Consider the following 26724-nt stretch of genomic DNA (forward strand, 5'->3'; position numbering starts at 1 on the left):
AGGATAGAGAGAGATAGAGAGAGATAGAGAGAGATAGAGAGAGAGAGAGAGAGAGAGAGAGAGAGATAGAGAGAGATAGAGAGAGATAGAGAGAGATAGAGAGAGATAGAGAGAGATAGAGAGAGAGAGAGAGAGAGAGAGAGAGAGAGAGAGAGAGAGAGAGAGAGAGAGAGAGATAGATAGATAGATAGATAGATAGATAGATAGATAGATAGATAGATAGATAGATAGATAGATAGATAGATAGATAGATAGATAGATAATATAACTCCTAATAATATGCTTTTGAGATATATATATATATATATATATATATATATATATATATATATATATATATATATATATATATATATATATATATATATATATATATATATATATATATATATATATATATATATATATATATATATATATATAATATATATATATATATATATATTATATATATATATATATATATATATATATATATATATATATATATATATATATATATATATATATATATATATATATATATATATATATATATATATATATATATATATATATATATATATATATATATATATATATATATATATATATATATATATATATATATATATATATATATATATATATATATATATATATATATATATATATATATATATATATATATATATATATATATATATATATATATATATATATATATATATATATATATATATATATATATATATATATATATATATATATATATATATATATATATATATATATATATATATATATATATATATATATATATATATATATATATATATATACATTTTCTCTAAAATGTGACAAATTGGTCCGTGCGCCTTCTCTGTGCACAAAATTACATTTTTGTATGGCCCTGACCACTTCAATGACTGGCTTTATTTCTTGCTGACACGCTACTTAATGCGATCAAATCAGCGGAAATTCACCCTAAAAATACCCTCTGCGCGCATTATGGTAACTCCATTCAAAACACCCCAGGGGAGTGGCTGGGCATTTCACTTCCTTGTGCTCGCAGTGCTTTTAACACTCAAAAACTCTCAATACTCAAAGAAACAGCACATTAGAGCTATACAGAGGAAATACCTATTGTGAATGACAACAGAATGCGGGTGTGAATGCTTGGAAAATGAACAGAAGCTATAAATGAAACACAATTGAACAGCTTTGAAAAGAGTAAAAGGCTTGGGAATGATGAATGCCGCTTGGCCAACATAGTAATTTGGGCCGGCAGCGTCACACGAGTTACGTGCCGATTTGGAATGAATTGTCGACACCGATATAACAGCGAGGATAATCCAAGGCTTGGGCGTTATACATGTCGCGAGTTACAATGGATTGTGGATGACTGGGCTCAAGTGTCGGTCAGCACTGTTTTTCGAGCTGACACAACCGGAATACACAACTCTGACTGACAGTGGAGCATAGCACGTTGAACGCCGAACTCTTTATATCAGATACAAACACAACCTCAATGTCTCAATAATGCACTTTCAAACTTAGTTTTGCTTGGGCTGTCTTTAAAAAAAAATCATAGCGGCTTGTCTTACATACGCTAGCGGATAGCATGAATTAGGAACACTAGCGGATAGCAGTACATACGCTAGCCTAATGTCATTCTAGCGCCTTTTCCGACGAGGCGCCCAATGTATTGACAAAAATTGAAAATATAACCTGCCACTGCGCCCTATTAGACGGTGCATTTTGAAGGTGTGAAAATATGGGAATATGCCAGTCTTTGTAAATGCAAAATATTAAATCATTCAATTTTAAAAAAGAAATAAGTCTATCTTGATGAGAACCCGATGCTTTTTAATGACATAAATTATACATTTCTTAACTGAAGTTTAAGATGTTGCGTAATGTTAAAATATCAAAAAAAAAATTGATAGTTGATGTAGCTGCAACAGTTGTCACTTTCAAACAAAAAAGAAAAAAAAAACAGCAGAATTTTATGTACCATCATTTCCTTTCTGTGTTCCGAAAGAGAGGGTATTGTCTGCATGGGGACAAATTCAAACATACAAGATGGCATGGCACCATCACGCAGAAGCCAGTGGCAGTAGATTGGTCCACTCTTATTTGTTTTTCGTGTTTTACAGCCCTTCTATCTTTTTAAATTACATTTTAACCCTTTGTACTTTAAACTTTTTACTTTAATGTTTTTACAACTTTCTTTGTTCTGTTAGCATGGCTTCTTTCTGCTTTCTGCTACTTCCCTTTTGGAACCATTCAGCCATGCCTACACTGTCATACACATGGGACTAGCTGTTACAATACGCAGCAGAAGGAGCAACACCTCAATACCGCTGGAAATTCAGAGCTGGACAAAAGTGCCGGGAGAAGAAGCAACGCTTCAGACCAACCATCCCATCATGGGATAAGATTGAAGAGCTGTCGGCATTTACCAGGCCCGAAACGAGGGCTTATACTCTGCTACTGTTGTCTTCAGCTCCAAACTACTGAGGAGTTGGACGGATAAGCTTGGAAGAGTGACTGCACATTTTCTACCTCGGTCCGAGTCTGCATTAATTCCCAATCTTGTGGAAGACTTCCTATGTGTGGTTCCAGTTTTATCCAACTTTACAATGTCTTTTTCTTGAGTCTGTGTCCGTTTTTGCTATCGTGACCAAGATGGCGCCGTTCAAGTGGCAGCTGGTGGTTCTTGTTCGCGTTGTGTTTTTGCTGCTTTTCTGTCTTAATGATTTGATTTGGTGATTCTTAATGATCCCATTTACTTTGCTTTGCTTTGTAATTTGTGCTTTTGCTTTGTTGTTCTGCGGCCTTTGCGACTGTACTGTCAAACTGTTTTTTTCTGTATCTGCATTCCCCCTTCTTGGTACTGACAGAATGAAATTTCACAAATACGGGGTGGATAAAGAAGTAACGTAAGCAGAACCAGAAAATATGCCCATAACGGTATACAGACGCTCCCCTACTTACGAACATTCGAGTTACAAACGGTATGGACGAATATGTCTGCAAATTGTGTTTATGTCGAAAAATGTTCGCAAGTTCGATTTTGTATTGCGCGCCTTTTCCCAAGTAGTACTTCTTTCCGCCGCTAATACCGACGCCTGGCGCTGTGACAGCTCATCTCACCCAGCATCCACCTTCCTCTGCCTAGTTCATTGCAGCGCGGAAGTGCATGGACGTATCTCCAGTGCACAAAGAACCTTTTTCATTTTTATCATTAAATATCTCGTGCATCCATTATTCAATATGGTAGGTGAAAAGTGAAAGGCTTCTAGTGAGGGAAGTGCAAGCAAGAGGCAAGCCATTTCATTTGAAACAAAAGTGGCAATAATAAAGAAGCTTGATGTGCGTGAGAAAGTGGTGAGCGTTGCACGGGAATACAACTTGAATCGTTCGACCGTCAGTACCAATTATAAAAAAATATCGAGAAGCGTGACCCAAATATTGAACGTTGCACAAAGGTTGCAAATCAATTGAATGATGCCATTCAGTGTTACTGCATCATTTATGATGAAAAAATGAAGAAAACTGTGCAATCGTCATTAGATAGCTTCTTTCAGCCAGTTTCTAGTAAATATCTCTCTTTAATGTATCTACCGTGTTCCCTCGCTACTTCGCGCTTCAGCTATCGCGGACTCAGAGCTTTGCAGATATTTTTCAGGAAAAAAAATAAAAAAATTAAAGATATTAAATTAAAATTATAAATCACATCATTTTACAAGAGGTGGAAACAAAATATTTAATAAGAATTAGTAATTGCATCAAAAAAAGGCCAAAGAAATGGTCAATAACATGGTGGGAGTTCAGGAATCGCTTTCGAATGACTATGGGTATGGCTTATATGAGGAAAAAACAGGACAAGCAAAAAGAGTGCAAATTGACGGCGCCACACCACGATGACATCATTTCAAGATGGCACCGTTGCGTCTGCGCGTGACGTCTCGAATTCAGCTGATACTTTCCTTTATTTCAAAATAGAGAAAAAGTGAAGAGATAAAAAGCTAAACAAAATTTATTTCGACGAATGAAATTCAAGAAAAGAATCTTGCATAAAACGCGTAATAACTCACGAACCCGTCACTGCTCGCTTCGGCGCACATCCATCTCTTACCTAAGTCCAGGGAAGCCATCTTACCTAGGGCGCTGATATATAAATCTAGTTAAACATGCTTTAACTGGCCAGACGTGACTAGCCTTGATTTTGAAATGAAACAAAATTCTATTTTCATTTTCGCTCTGTTGCTGCGGCTGCTGAATATATTGGAATGAAACATGTAGGCCGCGGGGCAGCCGATTTGACGGTGTTTGGCAATCAATGTGCACGCGGACCACAAGCGACTAAATTTTTAATGCAGTAGAGCCAGCAGAACTAATTGTGAAGGCCTTTGGGCAGATTCCTGACCCTGGCAACAAATAATGGCTGACATGTATTTGGTTAAATGCTTCAATATGAAAACAAGCAAAAAAGCTGCCAAGAAGCCCTTTCTTGGGATGGGAGAGACAAGCTATGAAAATGATATTCAAACAGATTAACTTCAGATGAAAATGCAACAACAAGGTCCAAAGTTGAACTAAAAGTGTGGACAAATAATGGAGCTGAATTGCAGGATAGGTTACATGTGCGCACAGACGGCAAGCCTATTTTGCCCCAAAATTTGTTTAGATGGGCAGCTACATTGAGCCATGGGAAGACTCATGTATCAACTGGAGGAATGGTATCTTTTGTCAAACGCTATTATACAGCCTATGGATTTAACCTCTATTCCCAATTTTTATCAGAGATTGTGCTCGACATAATCCCTAAGGTAATATTTAGGCAAAGCATGGTCAGTTCCCTCAATTGACATACCCATTCCAAACTTCCATATGGTTATTATCAAATTAAATAAAAGTGGAGGGGGGGAAATGGTTTGAAATATTTCCAGCAAAACAACCAGATATGTTAACTATAGCTATAGTATTCAGTAAGGACATTACTCCACGGTATAGTATTCCAGAAACTAGATATAGTGATGACAGCGCTCTCTTTGTAAACAAGATAATTGAAAAAAATTGAGCAGGTGTTTCAAGAGTCTTTAAGAAATCATTGTTCTATCACCCCAATAGGCATGATTGGTAGAGCGCAAGAACGGAACAATAAATGAATACCGTAGAGAAATGCATAGAGGAAACAAAAACGCCATGTATGCAATGCATTCATCTAGTGAAATTGCATATCAATCTAACAAACACAACCGAGTTGACAGCTTATGATAAATCACCATTATTCACTACAAAATGGGAAGTAGATGATGAGATGAAGATAATTTGACTGGTTACAGTAATATTTATTTTCATGTGTAATTTGTGGTCTCCATATTCATTAGAAAAAAATTAAGTGTTTTTGGTGACACTTACCCTTTTCACAAGTCTGAAACGATCAATACGCCTCAGACATGATCTTGGCGAAGTTGCCTGTGTCTGTTCATGATCTCTTGTGGGACTGATTACTAATAGATACATTTCACCCTTTCAACTCGTTTTTCCCGCAACATCAAAGCAGACTTCATCTTTGAGTCGATCACTTTCACCACAATGGGATGTGACTCTTCTACTGATCAGTGTGTTTCCCCTAATGTGATGTACTCTGGACAAACAAACAGCTCCACTGTCCTCTGGCGTCATTTTAAACTTGTTGACCAGGAATGCCTTAAGAAGTACTTGTAATTTTTTGGTAAGTGTAGTTTTTGTCGCTGCGAGTCCATTTTCTACTTCGGCACTTCAGAGATCGAGAACGTAATTTGCTATGCTGACATTTTCTTTTTTGAAGCTTAGCTGTCCAACATTTAAGATTGTTTATAACCCAGTATTCATCAGCCATCTTCCCAATCCAGCCAGCTGCCTGGGATGTAGAAAATAAAATTGGGTGCATGAACTGTGTTTGATATAATTTGTCTTAATAAACCTTTTTTTTCCAGCTCACCACGAGTGTTACACTTCAAGTTCCATTGAAAATATCAAAGGTTTACTCACCAAGCCGTGTGAAAGCTGAGTTTTATCAGGTATACCACACACTGATTTTGATCTGTCTTGTTCGCTTGCATCGTTTCGATTCTCTCCTTGACCATCTGAAGTGGTAGGTTTTTGCACCCAATGCACATACATGTCTGACTTTATTCCTGTCAGATGATACTCATCCACACGTTTTACATCAAAGCCTTCAATCTGAAAAAAGGTAAAACCAAACAAAGTAAAAAATAAATCAAACCTCAAAACAGTCTACTGCATAATACGTCCACACAAATTAAGGCCTTACCAATAACATCACATTTTTTTTATTATCTTTCATGTGCTTTTATCAGATTTTCAAGATCATTTTTACAATGCCAAAGGTGCCCCATTTAAGTCATTCTAGTTCAATCTGCATGTCTGGGAACGCACGTAACTCTTTCAACGCTGTACTGTGTCTTTTGGGGGCTGTAGAGAACCACTGCACAACCTCTTCAATAAGGATTAGGTTTGTAATGATCAATTATGCTGAGACGTAGGCTCCGCAGGGTCGCAAACTGGCCACCTCTGGGGTCGCTGTTGCCCTGCTTTGTAGCCTAAGTCCTCGCTCCACAACGGGGAGGCGGAGGTGGCTCTGGGAATGACTTTTCCATGGGACACATGTGAGGCATGCGAAACGACGATTCAAAATCATAACAAAGCTGGAAAAGGCTCGGTGTTGGCTTTGTCCAAGTTGTAATTTGAGCGATGGGAAAACCACTCTCAAATAAACAGGAGGCAAGAGCTTGTACTCATCTGCCAATCTATGTGGTATCATTCTTCTTCTGTGGTAAAATTCTCCTTTGGTGCTAAGTGCTAAGCATTTCAGCCCCAAAGAAGCACGGTCTGACTTCTGCCATCTCCCGTCTTTTAGTTGCGATTTCAGCATTTTTAATGAACTTTTTTCATACTTACTATAAAATCCAATTTAATATAAAATGATAGGTCTGAAAATACAACTTCAGGAGCAGGTTAAGAAAGAGTGACATCAATTTAAATAGGAAATAGGTTTATTACCGACCGGACTGCAGGATGGTTGGAGAATGCTCCGACAGCTGTGAACCTCTCACAGCCTGCCGTCCTTGCCATTCTCTCTGACTGAACAATAGGTCCGTCTTTATATAAGAACTCAGGTTAATATTTCTAAAACACTGATGTATTTCTAAAACAGTGATGTATTTCTAAAACAGTGATGTATTTCTAAAACAGTGATGCATGACAGTTTATGTAAACAAAACTTTGGGCTAATATGTTTAGACATTAGCAGGTTTATGTTGTATGCAAACACGATATTTTTATAGCTCACACAAACTGCTGCAGCCTCTTATATCGAACAAACAGTTCCAAAGCGAGTTGGCCATATTCCACAATACAAGGAAACAATTGCAAGGCCAGCTAGTTAGCTATCTTACAATTTGTGGTGCAAACAAACAACTGCAAGGCCAGCTAGTTGGCTTATCTTATATTCCACTGTCCTAACAAACAATTGTAAAACCAGTTTGGCCACATTGGCTCGACATGAACAAACAATTATTAACCCAGGTGGCAGGTCTACCCGAATAAAAATCCAAAATTGATGGGAAGATGAATGGAGCCAAATTCCATTCTGGCAGAAACCCAGTCTGGGAAGGAGGTTTATCTTCCAATAGGCCAATGATCAAAACCATAAAGCCAAATCTGCAAGGAATGGTTTTAGAATGGTGAATGGCAAAGTCCAAAGTCTGAATCAAGTCGATAAACTGTGGCGAGAGCTGAAAATTGATTTTAATAAATGCTCCATTCAATTTAACTGAGCCTGAGCTGTTTTGTAAGTAAAAATGGGCAACAATTTCAGTCACTTGGTAAGCAAACTTGATACAGAAATAACCCAAGCGAGTTGCATCTGTAATTGCAGCAAACGGTGGTGCTACAAAGTATTATTGCAAGAGGGACGAATAATGCTCCGCGCCGAAGTTTGCATGCTTTTATTTTTTGAAAAAAAAAAAAACAAGTTTGGCCACCCCCCGATTGTGTCCTACTTGTTAATTATTGACGTAAAAAAATCATATTAAATCTTAAAGTTTCAAGCCTGAAATGTGATTAAAGGTTAAAAAGTTGAAGGGGCCCGAATACTTTCACAAGGCATTGTATCATGTCCATGTCTCAGAAACTTGGAGCCAGAGGTGGTTTAACAAAGTGTTAGTTGTGTTTTCTTGACCATTCAGTGTTTTTACATACCCAATGGCCCAGATATACAGGGAGGATTGGCTCGCTTCTCTGCTGCAAGAAGAAGATGACCATGAGCGCAAAGGAATATGAGGGGATGCCGCCTTCAGCCTGACAGTCAATGTGACAAAGCTGCAGAAAACAAGGTACAGTTTACTTGTAAAGCAACGTGAAAAGGAAAAACGATCGTTTCATTATCATGTTTCTATCAAAGTAGATTAGTATGGGGTCGAAAGATAGCACTGTCACTCTTCAACAGCTGCCAGAGGATTGGATAACTTTATTCATCCCATATTCGGGAAATTACATTGTGGCAGTAGCAAGAGGGTGATTAGACAGAACAGCAAAGCAAAAGCAAAAAGTTCAAAGCAAATCAAATTAAATGGAATCATCAAATGATTAAGACATAAAAGTAGCAAAAACACAAAACGAGCAAGAGCGGACGGAGGTACCGCGGCCGCCGGCTGCCGCTGAAACAGCGCCATTTTGGTTGCGGTAGATAAAACAGACTCAAAAAGATGTTGTAAAGTTGTACAAAAACTGGAACCACACACAGGAAGTCTTCCACGAGATGGGGAACTTCTGCAGACTGTGACCGAGGTAGAGAATATGTAGAGTCGCTCCTCCAAGCTTATCCGCACAGTTTCTCAGTAGTCAGGAGCTGAAGAAAACAGCAGCAGGGCAGAACTCCTCGACTCCGTTGCTGGTAAGCGCCGACAGCTCTTCCATCCCATCCTACAATGGAATGGTTGGTCAGAAGCGTTGCCTCTTCTCCCGGCACTTTTGTCCAGCTCCGAAACTCCGGCGGCACCGAGGTGTTGCTCCTTCTCCTGCATATTGTAACTGCTAGCAGCTGTAACAGCTGTGTGTGACAGCAGAGGCATGGCTGACTGGTTCCAAGAAAGAAGTAGCCGAAAGAAGCCAGGCTAACAGAACAAGGAAAGTTGTAAAAACATTAAAGTAAAAAGTATAAAGTACAAAGTAGAGTAAAAGGGATGTATTAAGAAATATTAAAATGTAATTTTAAAAAAAAGATGGAAAGGCTGTAAAACATGAAAAACACAATAGTGTACAGAGCTACTGCCACTGGCTCCTGCTTGAACGGCGCCATCTTTTCAAAGGCGAATGAGAAGGGTGCAAAGGCAGGTGGAATATGCGACTGAGAAAGGTGTGCACCAAGATCTTATTCAGATATCCACATCTAAGGTGCCCACCAAGGCACTGATTACTGACGCTCCAATCCCCTGTACCCCTTCCTCTCCTTTGCTGTACCCTCCCTCCCTTCTGCTTTACCATCTCCCCTGCTCTACCCCCTCCTCCCCTCTACCCTCTCATCTTCTTTCCTCTCACCTTTTCTCTACCCTCTCCTCTCATCTACTGTCTTCTCTCTTCTACCCTCTCCTTTTCTCTACCCTCTCATCTCCTTTACTCTCTCCTCTACCCTCTACTCTCCTCTCCCCTCTCCTGTTTCTCCACTACCCTCTCCTCTGCTCAAAAATATGAGAATGTTTCATTATAATGTTTGAGTAGGAGTTGATTGGTTTGTGTTAGAGAATAGCTCTGCCACTCTTCAACAGCTGTCCAAGAAAACAGGCTAATAAGGAGGGTGACAAGCCAGGTGGATCAGGGTCTTCCTGCAGAAATCCCCATCAATGGCACTCACCAAGGCACTGATCTCTGAAGCGCCTCATCCACTGTAGCCTGTAGCCTTTCCTCTCCTGTGCTGTACCCCCTCCTCTGCTTTACCTTCTCTTCTGCTCAAACCTCTCCTTTGCTCTACCCTCTCCTCTGCTCTACCCTCTCTTCTGCTCTACCATCTCCTTTGTTCTAACCTCTCCTCTGCTCTACCCTCTCCTCTGCTCTACCCTCTCCTCTGCTCTACACTATCCTCCCCTATATCCTCTCTTCTCCTCTGCTCTACCCTATCCTCTCCTCTCCGCAACCCTCCCCTCTCCTGTGCTGCACCCCCTCATCTGCCCAACCCTCTCCTCTCCACTACCCTGTACTCTCATATACTCTCCTCCACTCTGCTCTCCTCCCCACAACTTTTTCCTCCTCCAAAATCTCTACACTATTATTTTCTCTAACCTCTTCCCTGTTTTCCTCTGCCTTCTCCTCTCCTCTCTTTTATCCTCTCCTCCGCTCTACCCTCTACTCCTTTCATATACCCTCTCTGGTACCCTCTCTTCTGCTCTACCCTCTCTTCTGCTCTACCCTCTCCTCTGCTCTACCCTCTCCTCTGCTCTACCCTCTCCTCTGCTCTACCCTCTACTCTGCTCTTACCTCTCCTCCCCTTTCCCCTCTCTTCTCTACACTTTCTTCTCCTCTCCTCTACCCTATGCTCCCTTCTAACCTTTCCTTTCCTCTACCCTCTCCTCTAACCCTTCCTCTCCTCTAAAGCCTCCCTTTGCATTCTTTTCCTTTACCCTCTCCTCAACCCTCTAGTCTCCTCTACCATCTCTTTCCCTCTACCCACTCTTCTCCTCGCTCCTTTCCTGTACCCTCTCCTTTACTCTCTCCTATCCTCTAACTTCTCCCCACTTACCTTTCCTCTGCCCTTTCTTCTAGTCTTGTCTCCTCACGACCCTCTCCTCTACTCCTCTGTCAACACCTCTATTCTCCTCTACAATCTCCTTTCCTCCACTCTACGCTCTCAGCTTCTCTGTTCTCCTCTACCCTCTCCTCAAAGAAAGGGAGAATGTTTCATTTTCATGCTTTGGTGTCAGAAGATAGCACTGTTGTGCTGCTACTCTTTAACAGCCGCCCGGGACGAGCGTGCCAGGCCAGGTGGATCATGCGACTAAGAATTGCACAAGGCTCTTCTTCCTGCAGATATCCCCATTTATGGTGCTCAAAAAGGCACTAATCACAACTTTCCTCACAACGCCTTGGCTCCACCCTCACCTCGGCTCCAACCTCTCCTCTGCTCTACCCTCCCTTTCTACTTCTCCTTCTCCTTTCCTCTCCTCTTCCCTACACCTCTCCCTTTCACCTGCCTTCCCCTCTCCTTCACTTCCCCTCTCCTCTCCCGGTCCCTTCTCTTCTCCCCTTCCACTCCCCTACAGTGATCCCTCGCTTATCGCGGTTAATGGGGACCGGGACAGGGACCAGTTTTTCTATCATTCCCGGAAACACATCCTCAACATAACGCCTCACTGCTGCTCCATCTGCAGAGGTTGCATCTCCATGCAGCGACACATTCCTTAGTCCGACTCGCCGCTTATACCTCTCAAGCCAGCCCTTGCTGGCAGCGAAAGCCCTACGTGGTCGTGGGTTAGTCTGGCTTGAAGCGCCGGGCAGAGGATCACCTTCGTCGACGTCTTCTTCCTCGTCCAGAACGTTGACGTCGTCTTCACCACTCGCATGCACCATGGCATCAAACAAAGATTTAGCCTTACTTCGGATTAAGTTTCCGTCCAGACTGATTTGCCTCGCCCTACAATCACGGATCCAAATAACCAGTGCATGGAGTGTTTGGGAGGCATCACGAAGGGCTTCACAAAACTTTTACGCTTAACTTGGCGAGAAGCGTACTGTATAGCACAAGATAGGCGTGGACTGAGAATGGGCATCCGTGGTGAATGGGCCAATGGGGAGTCGAGTATATTCATTGAGCATTCAGCTTGCCAATCAACTTCCGTTTATGCCCGTGATGCGGCCGTGATCCCCCATACATGCATTTTTTGTGTTTTAAAATTTATAAAATGATAAAATTACTAATTCTAATTGAATATTTTGTTTCCACACCTTGTAGGACGATGTAATTTATAATTCTAATTTCTAAATTCCATTTCTTAAAAAAAAAAATCCTGAAAAAAATCCGCGAAGCTCTGCGCGCGCAATAGCTGGAACGCGAAGTGGCGAGGGATCACTGTATATCCCGCCTCTCCTCTTTCCCTCTCCTTCCCTTCTCCTCTCCCCTTCCCTTCTCTTTCCCTTTGCTCCTCTCTCCCCTACCCCCCACCCTTCCCTTTATTATTCACTTGTATACTCACTCTCGCCCAATATCGGAAAGCCAGGACCAGGGGAACCAATCTGGGTTCCATTTTAGTCAGAGCTGCCATGTGATTTGTTGCGAGACAAGCAACATCATTGCCTGCACTCACTTTGCACGTCAGGCCACTGTGGGGAAAAAAAAACATCTCAGATTTAATCATTAAGTTTTCAAGTTTAATATAATCAAATTATATTTAATGATTTTTGTGATATTTTTGTTGTGCGAAATGCATGATAATAGTCCTGACAAGTATTTATAAATAATTGTTTTGTCCAAACGTGGATCATGAAGATGTTGTAACTAACTATGGCTCTGGGCAGTATTCATCAACCTCCGTCGATCGCATTTCAGCAGTTCCCTTGTTCCATTTTTAGGAGTTTTTCCAGAGTGATTGTGATTCATGCAAAATTGGCATGAAATGTAAATAAATAACATAGGTCAATTTAAATCAATCTGTTATCATGTTTTTACACTAATTGAAATATTAGGTTTTTACACATTTTTGAAAAAGTACCACATAATGAAAATAAGCCTTTTTTGTGTTTGGTCCTTCTATGTTCAATTTACAGGCAGAAATTCCAACAGGTGTCACACTGAAGTCACACTTGGATGTTGTGCAATGTAAAAATATTGGTCGTTTCAGAGACAGGTTCAACATGGGATATTTTGTCCAATCCGAACCAATATATGTGTGCAATTGTCTGGCATTCTTATTAGATTTAAAACAAAACGCCGTTGTTGGAAACTACGCGCCATATCAAATATCTCCTGCAGATGGAAGACCACATTTCTCATCCTTGTCGTGGTCCGCTGCCTCTTCTTACGCACTCCGGTGTTGACGTGCCAGCTTCAATCATTTACGGCGGGAATCCCCCGTAATGCAGTTTCATTTTTTTTTATTTATCATGGTTACTACTCATTTAGTCTCCTTGGAAAAATATATTGTAGCAGTTTTCCAAGTGTTTGCTTCCTGTTTCGTATAACGCACGGTAGACTCATTTATGCCTTGAGAGTATCAATGTCACATTTTCTGTCAGTCATGTCTTGTTTTTTCTTGGGCTCATAGGATGCCTTGGATGGTCCAGGACGCATGGGAGGCCACCGTGAAGTGGTAAAGGATCACAGTATATTACAAATTGAAGATTTTTCACCAAATGAATAGCTGTTTAGCACGACTTTAGTTGACTCAACCATGAATACTTTATACTGTGATCCTTCAGTATAACAAGTTCATGAAAGATGTTCATAAAATGTCAAAATCCATACTGAAACTCGCGAGCGGAAGACAGATGAAAAATGGCGGAAGTCGGAGCTGATTCTTCTTTGGCGCTAAGTGCAATTAATCCTAGAAGAATGACGTCATACCTTCTATTTACGGAAATAATTGGTTGCAAAACTTTTTACTTAACTTGAACATTTCGTAAATAGAGAAAATCAATTAATAGCACACAAACATGAACACACCTTTAATAAACACAGCATTAAAAATTCAAACAAATACATTAATCAACAACATGCATTAACAATTTATGATTTCTTTGAAATGTAAATTTACATCGATTTTATAAGTCACTGCTGTCTCTTTCCTACTTCTGCAGTGCTAGTAGATGAAAATTTTGAAAAACATCCATACAAAGTCGATTGCCTTTGATGACTTTTAAAAATGTTTCTCAAATGCACAAGACAACACTGAAGCTTCAGGAACATGAAGTGATACAGGTACTGACGACTTTGAACACCAGGAATGTTGCTGGCCATGACGGAATACCTCACGAGTTTGCTTGTACAGCAAACAGGTCCACTGAGGACCCCATTGCGGTAGCTTTACACACAGCACTGAGCCACCTGGAGCAAAAGGGGAACTATGTGAGAATGCTTTTCATTGTCTGTAGCTCAGTCTTCAACACTATAATACTGGACATTTTAGCTGACAAACTCGCCCACCTTGGACTATCCTCATCCATCTGCTGCTGGATTAAGAACTTCTAACCAACCATCCACAAACTGTTAGACCCCACCTCTCTTCTTCCATTACACTGAGCACTGGGTCCCCTCAAGGCTGTGTACTGAGTCCTCTTCTGTATTCCCTTTACACATACGTCTGTACACTGACCCACCTGTCTAACTCAATCATCAAATATGCCGATGACAACACTGTGGTCGGACTCACCTCAGGGGGGATGAGTCTGTCTGCAGAGCTGAGGTTAACAAACTGTCTTTGTGGTGTTCATCTCACACTAAACACCACAAAAACTAAATAAATAATCCTGGACATTCACAAACGCAGCACAGATCTGGCACCACTCCTCAAAATTGGAGTATGCATAGACAGGGTCCAGTCCTTCAAATTCCTGGGGGTCCACTTCACGGACAAGCTTTCCTGGTCTTCCAACATATACGGCAGTGGTCAAGAAGGGTACTCAGGAGGAACAACTTGCACACTTAGTTTCTGGTAACCTTTAGAGCCACTGTGGAGAGCATCCTGGCATAATGCATTACAGTGTGGTACACTAGAAGCACGGCAGCAGAAGAAAACCATGCAGAGAGTGATCAACACGGCCGGATGACATTACCAGCCCTCGCTACCTCAGCAAAGCCGGGAACATTGTTAGGGACCCATAACACCCTGATCACAACCTGTTCTAGCTGCTGCCCTCTAGCAGACACTACAGGTCTCACCAAGCACGGACAAATAGACTTAAAGAGAGTTTTATTCCCACAACCATCGGGACTCTGAACATTAGCACGACACACAATCCCTTCTGTGCAATAATATTGTGCAACATCTTAGATTGCGCAGTATTTTAGAGTTCACATGGCCAAGATGTGACTTTTAATTTTTTTTATTACCTAGTTATGTTTTTTTTATTGGGAAAAAGCACTTGGTAGAGTAGGACCACCAATTTTGTTATACACAGCTGTGTATGATGACAATAAAGGCTTTTGATTTGATTTTGAATGATTTGACTTCCGCCATATTTCATCTGTCTTCCGGTTGCAAGTTTTAGCCTAGATTTAGACATTTTTCTGAACTTTTCTTTGCATAAATCTGAAAGAAATCTGCGATGTAGTGAGACCACAAAGTGAATAAGGATCACAGTAACTGCTGCTTGCTCTTTTTTTGAATTATTATTTTTTTCACTAGCTGAGGAAAAAAACTGAAAAAATTACCCAAAAAAACAACCCTCAAAATCAATTAATTAGAAAAAAAGGGACTTGAGTGGGGAAACAAAAAAAATCATTAACCAACCAATAACAATTAATTATTTCAAAAACTGGGCATTTTCCAAAACATTTCATAGAAAAATAAATAAAATAAATCCATTTAAAAATTGGTCAAGACTTTTTTTATTTTTTAGGTGAATGCAATACGCTTCGGTAGTTGCAAGGCATCCACTTCACAACGTTTTTGGTATCCAATTCATTTTTAGCGAGTTGGGCCCTGAAGGGTGCCGAATTCAAGCAAGAATTGGACTACACGTTGCAAGTGCCCAGACCGAGAGCCTGATGCGCATATAAAAAAAAACAGATCTGTGTTCCAAAAATATTTGATGAGAGGATAGTGCATGCACACATCGCACATAAATACACTAGTCCTTCCCATTATTGTATCACCACCAATTCAAATGTATAGACTCCATAGACTCAATAGAATTTAGTCATTTACAAGATAATGTAAACCGTGTGTGTTCACAAGGAATAGGTCATTTTACTAGGTAGTCATGGCAACACGGTTTCACTATTGGGTTTGATGCACCCTATGCAATGCCTGCATGCTTCTCATTAAATATTGTGATGCAACCCTGGAATGATAGATCCAATGTTCTAAAAACATTTTTGCACTTAACACTTTTCAAACATAAATGTGTATCTGAACCAAAATCTAATCTAAAGCTAACAAGTTATAAGGGAATAGAAGTATCACATACCTAATGACATCTCGACAGATGATGGCAGGAACTTTGGCATGAAAGTCTGACACAACATCTGAAAATTCAGCTTGAGAAAGACATTACATAATCTAAGTCACACAAGGTCAGTTAATTTAAGCATGTTCTATGCTGCAGTCACGACAAATCTATCAACCGCGATACAGTTAAATTATTAAAAGGTTATTTCAAAAAGAAAAGCTCTGTAATACACAACACCCCATTAGGAAGAAACAAATTATAAAAATGTTTTTAACTTTTTGTTTACGTTGCAATGTCTAGACTCCGAACAACTTCCGATTTGAGTGATGTAACGTTTTAAAATCTCATTATATTTTGAATTTTTCCACTCATTACTAAAACCTAATAGTACGCAAAAAGCAATGTTGCACTAAAACCGACTATACGTTGTTCAAGCTATTGAAACCAAACAAAATCTGGTTCGGGTAAAGTAAAAAGAAAGAATCCACTTAAATCTTGTAACATCGTGATTTTTTTTACTCCATTTTATTTCAATCTCATAACATTATATGTCAAATGCAACATATGTCAAATGCAATACAAGACAAGACAAAATTCTCGACCATGTCTACTCGAACATCAAACATGCCTATAAAGCTGATCCTCTCCCACATCTAGCTGGATCAGACCATCTTTGTATATCTCTAACCCCTGCGTACAACACACTCCGAACGCAGACAAAGCCAAAAATAAAGTCAATAAAAACTTGGTCCGAGAACGCTCTTTCTAAACTGCAGGACTGCTTTTCCCGCACCAACTGGGAACTTTTTGAACACAACGACCTCCTGGACTATACAGAAAATGTACTCTCCTACATCAGAAACGGCATTGACAACGTCACTACAAACAAACGGATACGAGTTTTTCCAAATCAAAAACCCTGGATGACCAAAGAGACACAAGCACTTATCAAATGCCGTAACACCGCCTACAGATCGGGGGACAAAAGAAAGTATAGAGCTGCCAGAGCTGAGCTGAAAAGGGGCATAAAGAAGGCCAAGGCAGCATATACTAAGAAAATCGAAGAGCACTTCAAAGAAAACAACCCAAAGAAGATGTGGCAGGGAATACGACATATCACTAACTACAAGAACAATTCCATGTCTGTAAACGCGAATGTCTCACTAGCGGAGGAACTGAACCATTTCTTTGCCCGCTTTGAATCTGACAAATCAAACCAAGTGTCAACACTCCCACCACCACCCTGCGACAATACACTGGAGTTTCAGGAACAGGAAGTGAGACTGGAAATGCAGTCTGTGAACACCAGGAAGGCTGCTGGTCCAGACGGAATACCTGGCAAAGTGCTCAAAGCCTGTGCTGAACAGCTGGCAGGAGTCTTCACGGACATTTTCAATCGGTCCTTGCAACAATCCATCGTTCCTGCCTGCCTAAAATCTGCCACCATCATTCCTGTCCCCAAAAAGCCAACCATCGGCAGCTTGAACGATTACAGGCCTGTTGCTCTCACGCCTGTGATCATGAAGTGCTTTGAAAAGTTGGTGGCCCGACACATCAGAAAGACAATTCCCCCCTCAGTTGACCCGCACCAGTTTGCTTATAGGGAAAACAGGTCCACTGAGGATGCTATCGCCGTGGCTCTTCACACAGCACTGAGCCACCTGGAGCACCAGGGGAACTATGTGAGGATGCTTTTCATAGACTATAGCTCAGCCTTCAACACCATCAAGCCGGACATCCTGAAGGACAAACTCTACCACCTTGGACTATCCTCTTCAATCTGCTGCTGGATAAAGAACTTCTTGACTGGTCGACCACAAACTGTCAGAATGGGTCCACACCTCTCTTCCTCCATCACACTAAACACAGGCTCACCACAAGGCTGTGTACTGAGTCCTCTCCTGTACTCCCTGTACACATACGACTGCACACCAGCCCACCAGTCAAACTCTATCATCAAATTCGCCGATGACACCACTGTGATCGGACTCATCTCAGGCGGGGATGAGTCAGCTTACAGAGACGAGGTCGACAAACTGTCTTCTTGGTGCTCGGCGAACAATCTTACACTGAATACCGCAAAGACTAAAGAAATAATCTTGGACTTTCGCAAGCGCAGCACAGACCTGGCCCCACTCCTCGTTAACGGAGTATGTGTAGACAGGGTCCAATCGTTCAAATTCCTGGGAGTCCACGTCACGGATAGGCTCTCCTGGTCCACAAACACCACAGTGTTAGTGAAGAAGGCCCAGAAACGACTCCACTTCCTCAGGGTACTGAGAAGGGACAAGTTGGACACCAAGCTTCTGGCAACCTTCTACAGAGCCACTGTGGAGAGCATCCTGACTTACGGCATTACAGTGTGGTATACCGGAAGCACGGCAGCAGACAAAAAAGCCATACAGAGAGTGATAAACACTGCCCAGAAGATCGTCGGCTGCTCTCTGCCATCGCTAGAAGACATTGCCAACCCCCGATACCTCAGAAGAGCCGGGTCCATTGTTGGAGACCCATACCACCCTGGACACGGCCTGTTCCAGTTGCTTCCATCTGGCAGACGCTACAGGTCCTACAAAGCACGGACAAACAGGCTCAAGGACAGCTTTTTCCCAACAGCCACCAGGTCTCTGAACCTGCAGCAACACGTGACGTGACGACTACACATATCCCTACTATGAAATTAAGTCAAGTCGAATTGAAGTAACAGGAAGGTCGTTTGGTGCAGATCTACCTTCCACAGGATGACTGAGGGAGGGTAAGTATAAAGACTGAGAGGTAAGTGATCCATCTTATTCTTGTTGGCATCGGTGAGGCAACTTGTAGTCGCCGGAAAATGGCGCTCAAGGCGGAGAGCTAACAAGTATGAATATGTCATAAATAAATGTCATAAATGTGTCTCGCCTGGGAAGACGAACTTGTGGAGAAGCACTATACAATTTAGTCATACGCTGCTGAGGGTATGATGACTACTAGGCTTTTTGTCAAGTCAATGATGACAATGCCTATGTCTGATTTTCATTTTTCATTACGTGAGGAGCAGTTTCCTGCTCAGACAGACTTACCGCAACCAAACAGCTACCGGTTAAGGTTACATAAAAATAAAAATGACAATATTACGATTAAAATCTTGTAATAATAAAATTCACGATTTTGTTTGTCATTTTCAATTTTGAAATATAAAAATTTTCTTTTCTGAATATTACAATATACGGATTCTTGTAATTTCCTGTGGCACACTTGACCATTTCTCACAGGTGAAATGCTGTCTTAAATCAGATTCTCAAACTACCTTCTCTAGTTTCTCTCGATTTGAAGAAACAGTAACTCTACTCTAATTTTCTCCTTGTTGAATTATTTTCTTAACGTATCTTACGGAGGAAACTTATTTTGGCCAATAGGAATTTTTCTTTTGGTTCCAACCCCGAGATTGTGGCCATTGGTGAGGATAGAAATCTAGGTCAACCAGGAAATAGAGAGCTTTGCCATGTGGCTCAGCTGCGTCTTTATGATAACAGAGTATGCTTAACTGCACACGCTGCACTGATCAGCCTGTAAATCTCCAACTTATTTTTGAACATGACCCCAAGATACTCCACTTAGGCGTAGACCTCATCCTTGACCCACAAAGAGCATTCAATCCTTTTCTAATGGATGACCATGATCTTTATTTGGAGGTGCTAAATCTCATCCTGATTGCTACACACACAGATGAAAACCAACACGAACAGAGTTGCAGTTTGGGCCTCGATGAAGCTGAAAGATCCACATTCTTAAAATGTCAAGATGCAATATTGAGGCCAGCAAACTGGACTCCTCAACACCGCGGCTGGGTCTAGATATTCTGTCAAAAGAGTTTACGAACAGGATCGATGACAAATGGCAATCAAACAATATAATGTAAACGGACATAAGCTTTGTCATCATTGACATCATCATCATAGGTCTAATTGTCATCATACCCAGCTGCGTATGACGAAATTGTTAGTGCTTCTTCACAAGGTGCGCTTTCCCGGCAAAAAGCCCAAATAAGTGATAATTTCAGACTCGGCATTCTGCCGTGATGGATATATCGCATCACCCCCCGAATGGATCACTTACCTCTCACTGTCTCGTCACTTACCTTCAGCCAGCCAGTAGGAGGCAGATCACCGCCCAATGTCTTTCATGTTACCTCACCCTGAAGTTATTACACAGAAGGGATCGTGTGTCGTGCTACCGCAAGTTAAGATTCCTGATGGATGTGGGAAAAAGTGTCCTTAAGCCGATTTATCCGTACTTTGTGAGACCTGTAGCGTCTGCCAGAGGGCAGCAGCTGGAAGAGGTTGTGACCAGGGTGGTATGGGTCCCCGACAATGTTCCTGGCTCTGCTGAGGTAACGGAGGCTAGCAATGTGTTCCAGTGAGGGTAGAGAGCACCTGCCGATCTTCTGGGCAGTGTTAATAACTCTCTGCATGGCCTTCTTGTCTGCTGCCGTGCTTCCAGTGTACCACACTGTGATGCAGTATGCCAGGATTGCATCCACAGTGGCTCCATAGAAGATTGCCAGAAGCTTAGTGTCCAAGTTGTTCCTCCTGAGTACCTTGAGGAAATAGAGTCATTTCTGGGCCTTCTTCACTACTGCCATGGTGTTCGTACACCAGGAGAGCTGTACGTGACGTGGACCCCCGGGAATTTAAAGGACTAGATCCTGTCTACACATACTCCATTCATGAGGAGTGGGGACGGATCTATGCTGTTTCCGAAAGTCCAGGATAATTTCTTTAGTTTTTGTGGTGTTTATCTCTGTAGGCCGACTCATTCCCCCTGAGATGAGTCCGACCACAGTGTTGTCATCGGCAAATTTGATGATGGGGTTAGACTGGTGGGATAGTGTAGTCATATGTGCACTGGGAGTACAGAAGAGGACTCGGTACACAACCTTGAGGGGAGCCCGTGCTCAGTGTAATGGGTGAAGAGAAGTGGGGTTCTAACAGTTTGTGGTCGGTTAGTTAAGAAGTTCTTTATCCAGCAGCAGATGGAAGAGTATAGTCCAAGGTGGCAGAGAGTGTCAGTCAGAATGTCCGGTTTTATAGTTTTGAATGCTGAGCTATAGTCAATGAAAAGCATCCTCGCGTAATTCCCATGGTGCTCCAAGTGGCTCAGTGCTGTGTGTAGTGCTATGGCAATAGCATCCTCAGAGGACCTGTTTGGTCTATAAGCAAAAGTATTTCAGGGTTTTCTTTGTTAAAAAGGTCAAAAATCTCCAAAAAAAATCATTCCACATCACAATTTTGTCCCACTTCTTGATAAAAGATTTTAATTTTATATCTTTATGTTTGAAGCCTGAAATGTGGCAAAAGGTTGAAAAGCTAAAGGGGCCTGGATATTTTCACAAGGCAATGAATGGCTGGTGGCACACTGAATATGCGACTTTTCCAGATTTTGATGTGGCGCAGTTCCATGTCTTTGTCACCACACAGAAACCTATTCAATGTGTATGTCGGTTGGGCTGTTACATAGATGCATTTCCTCGATCTTAACCGAGCTTTGAGATGCTTGAAAAGCCACATTTTCACCAAAACTAGGATATGCACATGCATTTCCTCGATCTTAACCGAGCTTTGAGACGCTTGAAAAGCCACATTTTCACCAAAACAAGGATATGGATAAAACAAGGATATGCATATGCATTTCCTCGATCTTAACCAAGCTTTGAGACACTTGAAAAGTCACATTTTCACCAAAACTAGAATATGCCTATGCATTTCATCGATCTTAACCGAGCTTTGAAACGCTTGAAAAGCTACATTTTCACCAAAACTGGGATATGCATATGCATATGTATATGCATATGCACATATATATGTATATGCACATGTATATGTATATGCACATGCATGCAGTAGGTCTTAACTAAATTTAGATTGGTTTTAAAGTATCAGGTTTTACACAAATTTAGTCATAAAAATTGTGTCAGATAAAACGGTTCAGAAAATGAATGAATGAACAAACATTCAATACGTAGGCAGAATCACCACTGAAGCATCTTTGACTCCATTAAAGTCGGAACTTAGGCACCTGCTAAATGCTCTCTTGAGAAGTGTACATGTTATCATTTAAAAATATTACAACCGGTATTTTTTTACTGGTGAAACTTTGGCGACAAATTCAGTACAATAATCCCTGAGGTGATGACGGGACTTTAACCTAGAAATTACAGTGACTGCTGCTGACATGAAGATGTGTTACGACTAGGAAAAGATCTCAGGACAATTTCTCCAGAATCATATCCCTCGGGGCTTACTTTCTCCTCTAAGCCAATTTCATTAAGCTCGTCTAACAATTAAGTCATTGAGTCTCAATCACTGTTTTCATTGACTCACGTTCCTCCTGCTTGAATACTTCCCCTTCAGGCTTCAGTTTTTAACGATAGCATAATTTCAATAGTTACACTATTTTTAAATACCTTTAGACAAGAATCAATCATATAATTAGTGTGGGGAAAATGGAGACGGTGAGACCTTCTGTGGGTGAAAATAATAAAAATAAATTAGAATGGAAATAAAAACAATCATTAACTCCTGCCAAGGGTGCATTAAACATTATTTAGTTCCATGGGGTGTTGTGTATATAATTTTGAGATAACAAAAGGTTAAATGAGACTTACTGCTGTTTTTGAGGATGTCAAGCACTTGAATCAGAACTTCCGGTTGTGTCATCTGGATGTGCAAAAGCATAAAGAAACAAAAATTTCAAATTCTTGCAAAATATACAAAGTGTCGTCCTTCACATACTTGCCACCTCATTACTATGCCACTCTCACTATTATACCACTTTTGCTTGGTCCCGACAAAATTCACTACAAAATAAAATTACTGTCACCCCTTATCTCGCTACTAAGTCACTATTGTGTGTGTTGTATTTTCGAATTCATTAATTTTTCAAATTTAGCTTACTCTGTCAGCTCAGAAATGCAAGCGAACCGACTTTATGCTGCAGGAGATCATCTATGCCGCGAATGAGTCGACTCAATCCAGGATGGCCGGGCAGATAAGCAAGAAATGGGGCATCGAAGTTAAAAGAACCACTGTGAAGGGCATTCTCAGCAAGGATGCAATCGGGGCTTTCATCAAAGCGCAAGAAGCTGACGCAGGGACAAGACCCGAAGCTAGATGAGGGGCTTCTCATGTGGCTCATCTGATTTGCAATCCCTAGAGATGTAGGATGGCTAGGTGGACGGATGGATAGAGGGTCAGATTTTTAAGATAAAAGCAAAGATTTAAGTTAAATCAGACTAAAACTCCTCGTTGACAGATCAATCAGGACTACCGAAATTACGTAATTTTTGGTTTAATGCCACAACAATGAGAGAATTTCGGATGAAATAATTTTCTTCAAAATTGAAATTCTTCAAAAGCAAAAGTTTGTTTATTTTCTTGGTATTGTGTAGCGTTTACTTTGAACAGCTCTTTCCGACGCAATTGTTGAAACTGAGTCAGGATTGTCGGTTGCCTTGCTTGACAGATTATAAATTATTGACAGTAGATATAAAGTGACACTTCAGTTCTCTTCAGATTTTCTCCTGCTGGAATCTTTACTGCCTGTCACGTTAGAGGTGTCAACTATGACAAGGTAAACCACTACAAAAATGAAGCTTGACCCCCTTCCTTGTAGGAGAGGGGGGGTCTGGAGACTTTGCAGCTGCATGGCAGCTGGTAGTTGCACGCGAGGCAGGTGTTGAAGTTGTTGTAGTTCCTGCTCTCTTCTGACACGCTCTCCAATGGCAACCTAGAACCTAGTTCAAAACCAAACACTCAGGATAGCATCCGGATGTCTCTCTATGTCAGCCATAGACCAGCTGCATGCTGAGTGCGCGGTTATGCCTCTGAAGGAGCACTGTGAAATGATCGGAAAGCAGTACCTGGCGGCATGCCATCTTGAAGGCCATCCAGGTCGCAGACTTCTTCATGCAAACCAGAAACCAAGAAAGATGAAAAAGACCATCATCACACAGCATGGCAAGGAAATAGAAAAAGAATACGACAAGCCAAATCCTACCAAAGAAGACTACAAACAATGCGTCAAATCCATTCACACCAAAGAAGTTCAAAACATCCTCAACAAGGCAAAACCCAACAAAGTCCTCAATGCCCTACCACCTCTAATAAACCAAGAAGAAAAACTGCTGAGCAGGAAGGTGAGATCCGAGCTCGCCAGGCTCAGATCAGGCTACAGCAGGAAACTAAACAGCTACCTGTCCAGGATCGATCCAGGAATACAAGATGCCTGCCCAAAATACAACTTTTCCCCCCACAATACTGAACATCTTTTTTCGTGTACAAATGACCCCACAAATCTAACCATCCAAGACCTCTGGACAAGACCAAAGTTGGTCGCAGAATTTTTAAAACTAGACGATTAAGAGAACATTTGGAACCGGTTTTTCTATCACTACGACATACAACACAACACAGAACAAAAAGAAGCTTGACCCCCAGAATTCAGTACCAGAGAGGCTAATCAATCAATCAATCACTACAAAAATGACTTTTACTGAAGTTTCAATAGTTATGGATCTGAGTGAATCTTCATAATTGTTTTTTAATGGTTTTTGCCTACATTATTCCTACAATTAGTGTGTAAAAATAGTGCAGTGGGGCAGGCAATATTATTTATGTGGAAAGAAAGCTTATTGACATTATTGTCAGGAAGAGCTGGTCCTATTTTGCATGTGTGGCAAGGTTTTGCACCGAATGCCATTTCTGACACAATGCTCTGCATTTATCCTGACCGCCACATGGGAGAAACTAGCAATGGTATGTCATCTTATGCCAACTGCTCTATTGTCACTACCACAAGGCTGCATTTTATCTCATCAAAGAAGATAAACATTTACTTAGGTTTTCATTCATTTTCGTGGAATGGTAAGTACAGTCATACCTCGACATACGAGTGCCCCGACATACGAGCAATTTGAGATACGAGTAACATTTCAGGCAAATATTTATCTCGAGATACGAGACAAATTTTGATATATGATCATACAGCAGGTGCGAGTCTGCTAATAACATCATGGGTACTGTCTTTCTGGTCGCAAGTCTCTCGTGTAATGTCTCTACGAGCACTGGGTGGAGCGTAGAATAGTTTCAGTGTATTGTTTCCCATCAGTCAGTGCGAATGACGCGTATACTACTTCTCGTTGGCAAGTGGTTGTGTGTTATGCTATTGTGAGGACATTGGTGTGCATCATTTTGGGAATATTTTTAAAGGGAAAAGCAAATAACCCACGATAGGTTGCATTTGAAAGTCAGGGTGGAGGCGGGGCAAATAGAGCCAATCCGGGAGAAGAAAAGGATCAAAATATAAAACAAAATCATAATTAAGCTAAGTGTTAGGTTAGATTAAATTTATTGTTGAGTGTTTCTGCATCGTGATCTAAATTCATTTAAATTTATTTGTTATATTACGAGCTCGTTGCCCCCCCCCCCCCCCCACCGTCTCTCTATTCTCGGCGAAATCCGTCAAACTTTTTTTATGATTAACTTACTATAAAACGCATTTCAGTACTATTTTGGTGTCTTTTTTCAGGGGGTTGGAACAAATTAATTTGTTTTGAGTTCATTCCTATGGGAAAATGAGTTTACAAGTAAATTGGGATACGAGATGAATGAGTAATAAATAATAAATGAATAAGTAGTCAACACTGGTGCCTGACGGCTTTAGACCGCAGCAAGCGAAGTGTCAACGGGCGTTAGCTTGGCATAGCCAGCGGCAATCATCTAATAAAACAAGGGGGAGTTGTAAGCTTGACCCCAATAGAGAGGCACTGAAGATGATGCATCAACCAATAAGAAGAATGCAACTTTGTACAAATTTAAACTTTTTTGCATTGCCGTGGTGGAGGGTTATGTTAGAGAGAGGGAGGGTAAGGCAGGAACTTCAATTCATAGGCAGGAGCTAAGGCTTTATTACCAAACAACAAAAGTACTGGGCCATTTTTTTGCATCATTTTGTCTATCTAAGGGTTTTACTTAATTGACAATAGAATGTGTTTAGAATAGGAAGGGTGAAACCCATAATAGAAGATCTATAAAATAAATAAAAATGTCATACACAGACGGGATGGCTTCACTGTTGAGATTGCTAACTGCTTTCTGGGATGCATCAATGCATAAAATGAACATTGTAAGAAACTGACTTGCCAAACCACAAAAGTGAGACAGTAATCAGTACTCTGATCTGATCTACCAATTTTGTCATATGCAGTTCCTGGGTATGATGACAATTAGGCTTTTTTGTTGTTGCTTGTTGAGTCAATGACCATGACAGACAATATGTCTGATAATTATTATTGTAAATTTTAAAAACCACATGAGAACAGCAGCAAGGACAAAACCATATCATGCTTTGAAAAGAGAAACGGCCTATGTGTAATGAGTTTTAATTCCTGTTACTAACAGGATACTTACTGTAGATGGATAGCTGACATCAATGTTGATGTCACTCATCTTAAAGGCATATCGGGTAAGACAAGAGCCATAGAGACTTAGACTGGAATCTGGAAAAAAAAGGCATTGTACGCTAAAAATACAT

At 40.8% G+C, this 26724-nt stretch overlaps 1 protein-coding gene across 5 annotated transcripts in view; it reads right to left on the bottom strand.

Annotated features, from left to right (window-relative positions):
• The window catches only part of tut4 (terminal uridylyl transferase 4), an 87007-nt gene that overhangs the window by 48347 nt on the left and 11936 nt on the right, over positions 1–26724 (bottom strand). For 4 of the 5 annotated variants that reach the window (XR_013326223.1, XM_077716264.1, XM_077716263.1 and 1 more), the window contains exons 5-10: positions 26601–26689; positions 22799–22850; positions 16171–16240; positions 12240–12366; positions 8257–8376; positions 6025–6216 (exon numbers count right to left, since the gene is read on the bottom strand). Coding sequence is in view for 4 of the 5 variants with exons in the window: in XM_077716264.1 (XP_077572390.1) it covers positions 6025–6216; positions 8257–8376; positions 12240–12366; positions 16171–16240; positions 22799–22850; positions 26601–26689 (650 nt within the window). In the remaining variant the exon portion in view is untranslated. The remainder of the gene's footprint in view (positions 1–6024; positions 6217–8256; positions 8377–12239; positions 12367–16170; positions 16241–22798; positions 22851–26600; positions 26690–26724) is intronic. The other variant, XM_077716265.1, reaches the window with a different exon arrangement.

Source organism: Stigmatopora nigra, chromosome 5 (genome assembly GCF_051989575.1).
Source record: "Stigmatopora nigra isolate UIUO_SnigA chromosome 5, RoL_Snig_1.1, whole genome shotgun sequence".
Taxonomy (NCBI): domain Eukaryota; kingdom Metazoa; phylum Chordata; class Actinopteri; order Syngnathiformes; family Syngnathidae; genus Stigmatopora; species Stigmatopora nigra.